The following is a 7,500-nucleotide window of genomic DNA, read 5'->3' as shown; positions in this document are numbered from 1 at the left end:
TGCAATTTCTCTTTTAAGGTCCTGATACTTTTCAACTTTCTCATTCTCCTTTTTAACAATTCTTTTATCCGCTGGTACGGCAATATCAATAATAGTGCACTTTCTATCCTGTTTATTTACAACCACAATGTCCGGTCTTCTGGCTTCAATGACATGATCACACTGTATGTTCACGTCCCACAGTAGTTTATCCTCATCCTTTTCCCTTACACTGTTCGGTGCGTCTTTGTACCACTTATCCTTCTTATCCAGATTTAATTTCTCACACAACTTTTGCAACGTTGTCATGTCGTTGTTTTATATTCCCATTATTATTATTATGATGATGATGATGATGATGATGATGATATTATTATTACTATTACTATTAGTAGTAGTAGGAGTAGTAAAAGACGGAAATATTGAAGGCGGGGCGTTTAATTTTACCTTCATCAGTGCACTTAGCACCAGCGGCGAGAGTTCAAAAAAACCTATGGTTTCCAAGCCGCGTAAACGTGCTGTAATATCCGATGATTCTGATTCTGATTGAGAACATTTTATCCGTTTAAAAGTAAAAAATTAATCGTGCAAGCAACAACTTTTAGAAGTTTTGTGCACGCGTTTTTTCAACTTGTCATTTCACAAATGACAGTTGAGATTTCTCATCTGTCATTTCAATGGCTTTCTCATGAAGCCAGTATTGAATAATAATACATTTTCAGAAAACAAAGAGAAAAATGTGATTTTCTTTATGGATACTAAACAAGTTTAAAAGTATTTTAGCAGCTACAATAGATTACAATTGCAGGACATTTTAATTACAAAGGGAATTTTTTTTTCAATTCTGTTTTCCTTCGTGCCACCTCCCTCCCATGTCTCAACGCAACCAAAAAAAGAGATAAATGTACTTTTTTTATCAATATCGATAAAACAAGTGTGCTTTCCAATTTAAGTAAAACAGATTAATATCAAACTCGAGACAGTGTGAGTACAGGCGACAATTCTCTTAGTCTTTAAACGATTTTCGAGGTTTCTCTCCCCCCGCCCTGGGTTTCGAGTAAGGCCCGAGAATGAAGGCCAAGGGCCGTACTTGAGACCTCGGACACAGTTTTTTTCATAACATGTATTTCTCTAAAGGGTTTAAATTGGGTACAACATTGAGTTACCCGATTTGGTCTATTGTTTAATTTCCCGCAAAACTAACTTTAGAAAGAGACACCGTTCTGACGCTGCTGGGGAGTAGGCCAATTTGGATAAATCTCATTCTTGGGCGATGAATTCTTGGTAAGGCCTTGGTCGGCGAGTACTCAGAATGACCCTTAATAAAAGCTATATCGGAATAAATATCCTTGTTCTCGTTTAATTAGAATTCCTCAATATACTTTTAACAGTTGTATTAAGATAAATTAGTGCTACGCTAACTTAGTTTTGAAGAAGGTTTCTTTTACTTTAAATTCTAAATCTCTCTGTGACAATAAAATAACTCAACTCCCAGAAATGCTGTTCCCAGGACTCACAAGTCTACAAAAGCTGTAAGTTTATTGCTCCACATAAACTGTCACAAAGTTATAAAGCTATGCGCCTAGTCACTCCACAGGGATTGTTTGAGTTACTTAATAAGTGACTCACTGTTTAAAAGAAATTTCAACAGTAATTGATAACCCTTTGTAGAGGAAATTCATAATTTGTTGGTTCGAGTAATGATTTTAGATTTTCCAAACAGTACGTCTCCGAATTAGAGACCTCTCAGATTATCAAGAATGTCTACTGATTCCGAATAATACGCGAAAACACTTCACACTTTAGTGAAATGGTCAGAGAAATTTTCTTGATCAGTGCCGGAGGGGAAAAAAATTCTATAAGCTGCATTTGTTTATGAAAAAAAAAACCATCTTTCTTCTGTGAGACCACATTTTGAGTATTCTCGATTTCATATTATTACTATTACCTTTATCATCATGCACCATTATTATCATCATTATTTTGCCTTTTGTCTTCAAAACCAGCAAACTGTCCTGCATTTTCTCTTTGATTTGACGTTCCACCTACCTTTACTTAGCTTTGCAGAAGGTTCCTTACACATCACTATTGAATTCCTTTCCTGTTAACTGGAAGCAAACTTATTCTTTGCCTTTTTTTATGAACGAAAGAAACAACACGCTTCGCCAACTGAGAATCGAAACTACTGACTTTCTTTACAGAATAGGAATTCTCCCTACCAACCTTTGCCTTTTTTGTGGAGAAGTCCGAAGAAACTTTAATGTATCTTTTTTGGAACTGCGAATATAGTCAACTTTTTTGGAAAGAGGTCCTGGCATGGTTAAAAGACAGGCTCTGTCAGTCTGAGGTTTACTCTCTTTCCTGCTTCATGTGCCTCGGTTTTGTGAATGAAACTTCTGACCTAATGGTTCTACATCTTCTCCTTGTTGCTCGAGTCTACATATATACTTGTAAACTTAAAAATACTGTTCTAGCGCTGACATTCTTTACAGAACTAGTTATAAACAGCGCTCGAACAGAGAAGTGACTCGCTCTTGAGACAAACGCTCTCGGCTGGGTTCCCTCTTCTTCCTTTTTTTGTTTTTTGTTTTACAAATAGAAAAATGTATTATCTGGTTATTATTATTATTATTATTATTATTATTATTATTATTATTATTATTATTATTATTATTATTAATTTTATTATTATTATTATTTTATTCTTTTATTTTTGCTGGGGGAGGAGGGTGTAACATAGATAAGTAATGTAGTAAGGTGTGAAATGAGTAATAGTTCTAGGTTCTAGTGTGCAATATAAGTTAAATGATTCCGAATATAATTAACACGCACTTTTGCTAATATGAGATGCCTGACGTACGTAAAGTTTGGTTTTCACCAGCGACGCAAGCATAAGCACAAGAGAAAAACTCAACAAAAACTAAATGCGCTTGCGTAAGTCGCTTCTGCTTATTCTTGCGTCGCTAGAGAAAATCAGGCTTCAGAGTGAACATTGTAGTAGAGTAATGTGTAAGTGGAAAGTCTTTCCGTTAGAAAATGTAGTGTGAACGATACGTTGAGCGGTATTAATCTGCAAAATCTAGCAGACACGCGACCAGCCGCAACCAGGGTACTTTCTTGAGTGAGGAAAAGAGAGGAACCTGGAAAGGAAGTCGACCATTTACAGTTGTGTGCATAGTTACCTGACCTTTGTATGAAAGTGAGGCTGGAGTTGACCTCATTTTGATAAAAGCTTCGCTGCTTTTCTTATGTAAATTCCTCTTAGTTAGAATGAGAACAACATCATTAACATAAGAAAAGCAGGAAGGTTTGAATAATAACAAGGTCAACTCCAGCCTGGGTGCCATTTTAAGGCCTGGTCATTGAGCTCAAAATTGTAAAAAAAGCTTTTAAGATCAGACCTAAACACTGGGTTCCTATGAATGGCAATCCAGTCGAAATCTGTGTACAATTGCTCGGTTCTTTTTCCTCTGTCGGAAGTCAGAAAAGCTGCGCAATCTTGTCTTTCTTGTCACTTCCCTGCTAAGTATTCTCTTTCTGCCTAGAGTCTTCTGCGCGTATCTTTGCTAGGTTTAACAGGGTTATAGAAATGCGTAGATTCAGGTAGCTTTTATCCCGTGGAAAACGCGAATGGTGCTTTATTGGATCCTTAAACAGAACATTATCCTTATAGAGCTCAAGAGTGGAACTTCGATTCCATAAACAACACAAGCGGTAAAAAATGAATATCTGAAATCTTAAAAGCGACGAGTAATAAACTTCGACAACAGTTGCATCTTTCGCGGTCGGATATCAAAGTGAGCCGTTTTTCTAATATTTTACTAATTGTGCTGTTATGTACAGTGCACAACACTGAAACCAAACGGCAAATTCTCTGGTAACTCTTTTCGGTTGGGATATGGGTTTGACAAACTCAGAGAAGAAGTCGAACACCTTGAGTGCAAGAAGATCTGTGTTTACTAACGTCAGGATATTTATGATTTTATTTATTTGTGCTCAACTCTGCATAGTCTTCAGGTAAAGAAGATAAAAAACAACAACAACAATTGGAAATTTGACTAATTCTCGCTAGTCAAGAATTGTATGAAAGAAAGATTGTTGTCCATTTTACGCTTCAACCTTGAACGACATAGCCACGCAAATGGGTGCTTAGAGTTAAATTCTGTTTATCAGCGCTATTTCAAATGGGTGCTTAGACTAAAATTCGAGAAACGCATGTCTAGTGAGATGGCCGGTGACATCGAACAAAGAAGGTATTTCGTAAAATTAAATATGCATCAATGCCGTTGTTTGATAGCTGATGAACTGTACTTAAAACAATTAAAAACGAGGTAAGACTTCCCCTGTGCTATTGAGTTTTTTCACTGACGTGATCAGTAACCTTGTTTTTCCACAGAAACAAAGAAAACATTTGCATGATAAAAGAACTTATTTCAAGGAGGATCAGTTAGGGACACCAACATGGCCGCCGTTCCTTCGTTTAGGAACTCAAACCGTGACGTAACGTGAAAACAGTTTATTGAACCATGACAAGCATTCCGTATGAATAGCAAATATATGTCGGTCGGTGTATGGGTCCCGCGCTAATAGACTGCGTCGCAGAAAGACTAAACCAGCGGTGTAGTCAGTCTGCGCAACGGCTCCGAAAAGCTTGTTCAGAGTTTACAGGGATTTCTGTATCCCTTTGTCATTAGATAGATTCTTACGCGCTTTGTTATTCGCCTCACACTTACGTGACAAGTCACTCATCGTTTTTTGCACGACAGAAAAAATGCTTTGCATTTCAACAGCCAAAGGTCAAAACTGAAAAGGTGATGTTTATTTTCCTTTTGCTACAATTTATGTCGTTCCGTTAGATTGGCATTTTACTCGAAACACAATAATATCGCTTCCTTGTACGAGGCTACCCACACGAGCTACTTGATAAAACACTGGCAGAGCTACAACAAGTTGCAAAAATAGTGGAGACACTTCACCTTCTTGGGGCGTTATTAATTTCCCTATTATCTCTCACACTACAGCCCCCCTCCCCCCCTTATCAGTGTTGCTAGCGAGACAAAAAATGTTGGGAACTTAAGCAGTCAACATTGAAATGGGGAGAGGGGAGAGGAAGTGGGAAAGGTTTAAATTCTAGATACGCCGAGTATTGGAAGTTAGAAAAGGTGTTTTTTAATGAAAGTGTCTCAACAATTTTGCAACTTGTTGTCTGAGTTGGTTGTCACTGTATTGGCGTACGGTCACTTTGTTTATTGGAACGGGAAGGCGTCTATCGTTTGCGTTTAATATGGTGTTTCCAAAATAAAGGGTTTAATTCTCTGATCTGCTGTGAATGGAAAATGGTCAGCGATAAACTGGATTTTGGCGGGGTTTCGGTATGACGTAATTTGAAGGCATTTCAGTGCTTTCTGTGAGTCAAGTGGAACATACACATAATTTGGTACACGAAAAGGTATGATGTTCATCCTTTCGCTTTTTAAAGTACGCTAGAAATATCCTGGAACCGATTTCGAAATAATTTGCCTTAAACACCTATATTTCGGTCGACACATGACATCTAAAGCACGCGCAACATGTACGAAATTAGCTGTTGTTTACGAATGAGAAACAGACATAACCTCTCCTTTAACTGCGATCGCATGCCATTTAAAGGGAACATCCACTTTCCGAAAAATCAATTCTTAGCAAACATTGTTATACAAAGATACATTTTCATAGAAGTCCATTCGTAACATTACTTATTGCTTTCGGGCTAGTCTGCTTCCAGAGAAGGGATCGGTAACGCTTACTAGCAAGTCTTCTAAGTGACGTGTCGGGTACAGGCTAATTCCATGTTCTTTGGAATGACTGACTGAGCACAATGATCAAAAGAAAGCACCCGATTGTGTTAAATCCTTTGCGAGATTTGTTTTACAATGAGTTACAAAAGTGAACAAATTTGTACCGGCTACACATTATGACATTTATATGAAACGGTCTACACGGTCTACCACAACTTTTCACTGAGAAAATAATATGATATCATATTTCTTGCTGTTGCGATGGTAGACCGTGCTTGGATGGTAGACCGTTGGTAAATGGAATAGACGATATGTACAGGACTTCTAACTGTGTGAGCTTTATTACCAATCACCTGGTAAGGTATTGGATTGATTAGAAAAGAAAGTATTAGTTGAATTGTGCTGTTTCCTCGAAGATACGATTTTCAACTGTAACGCCACCATCCCGGTTGACGTCACCAAGAAACACAATAAATGGTATTGTGTTACATAATACGAGCCATGTGTAACTTTCGGAGCATCAGATCTGCAGTGCAAAATACTTTGCTTGCTTTAGTATTTGGTACGGAGTCTTCTGTTAGCGATGACAAGTCCAAACACTCGAAAATCGATGCTACCGTATGTCAATAATTAATATCCTTTCGTGTTTGGTACAATGTGCTTTGCATTTCGCGTGCAAACTTCTGAAATGTTTCAGAGCTAATACGATATTTAATGATTGTTTCTTTAGTTCCTGCTTTTCTACGTTGAAGCGTTTCCCTATAGGATTCAAATTCGGACTGGAAAAATTATTGCAATCAATCAGACAACAAGTTGCAAAAATAGTGGAGACACTTCACCTTCTTGGGGCGTTATTAATTTCCCTATTATCTCTCACACTACAGCCCCCCTCCCCCCCCCTTATCAGTGTTGCTAGCGAGACAAAAAAATGTTGGGAACTTAAGCAGTTAACATTGAAATGGGGAGAGGGGAGAGGAAGTGGGAAAGGTTAAAATTCTAGATACGCCGAGTATTGGAAGTTAGAAAAGGTGTTTTTTAATGAAAGTGTCTCAACAATTTTGCAACTTGTTGTAGCTTTCTGATGGCAAAATAAAGATTTAAAAAACAAAACAAAGACATCCAAAAACATTCTACCGTTCGTTACTACGTTCATCACAGCTGTACACCTAAACTCAAAGAAATCCTTATGAAGAGCTGGTTTTTAATTTCTAACGTCCTAAAACTTGCGCCCATTTTTCCTAATGCTCCTATTGTCGCTTACTGGAAAAACAAATCAATCAAGGACTTTCTAGTTAAAGCTTCAATTTCTTCTCAAACTTGAAACCATCTAAACCTAGCAAACTCTGGGAACCCTTGAGCACCGTGCTGCCGTGCGGGAGGTCGTGAGTTTGACGCCTGCCGGACCGTCCAACACTCAGGGTCTTTAAATAACTGAGTAGAAAGTGCTGCCTTTGTAATTACATCCGCAAATGGTGAGACTTTCTAGTCTTCTCGGATAAGGACTATAAACCGTAGGCCCCGTCTCACAAATATCTTCCATGTACATTAGTTCTCTGTGGGACGTTAAAGAACCCGCACACTATTCGAGAAGAGTACTAAGGGATGAAGCTCCCGGTGTTGTGGCTGTCCTCTCTGAGCATATGGGTGGGTGGGTATAGCAGATCCACATCAGCTGAATAGCTGCCAAAACTTCAACCTGCTCAAACAAATAAATAACAAATGATAAACCATAACACACAGGTTT

General features: G+C 38.1%; 2 protein-coding genes across 2 annotated transcripts in view; one reads left to right on the top strand and one right to left on the bottom strand.

The window, feature by feature from the left end:
- Positions 1 to 288, bottom strand: part of LOC137989822 (uncharacterized) — a 522-nt gene extending 234 nt beyond the window's left edge. Inside the window, exon 1 of the mRNA XM_068835464.1 lies at positions 1 to 288. This exon is cut by the window's left edge and continues 234 nt beyond it. Within this exon, the coding sequence (XP_068691565.1) occupies positions 1 to 288 (288 nt within the window).
- The window catches only part of LOC137989835 (uncharacterized), a 165,346-nt gene that overhangs the window by 89,156 nt on the left and 68,690 nt on the right, over positions 1 to 7,500 (top strand). The gene's annotated exons all lie outside the window — the stretch shown is intronic.

The sequence above is a fragment of the Montipora foliosa genome, unplaced genomic scaffold, assembly GCF_036669935.1.
Source record: "Montipora foliosa isolate CH-2021 unplaced genomic scaffold, ASM3666993v2 scaffold_476, whole genome shotgun sequence".
NCBI lineage: Eukaryota > Metazoa > Cnidaria > Anthozoa > Scleractinia > Acroporidae > Montipora > Montipora foliosa.
This window is presented reverse-complemented; position numbering and strand designations above follow the sequence as displayed.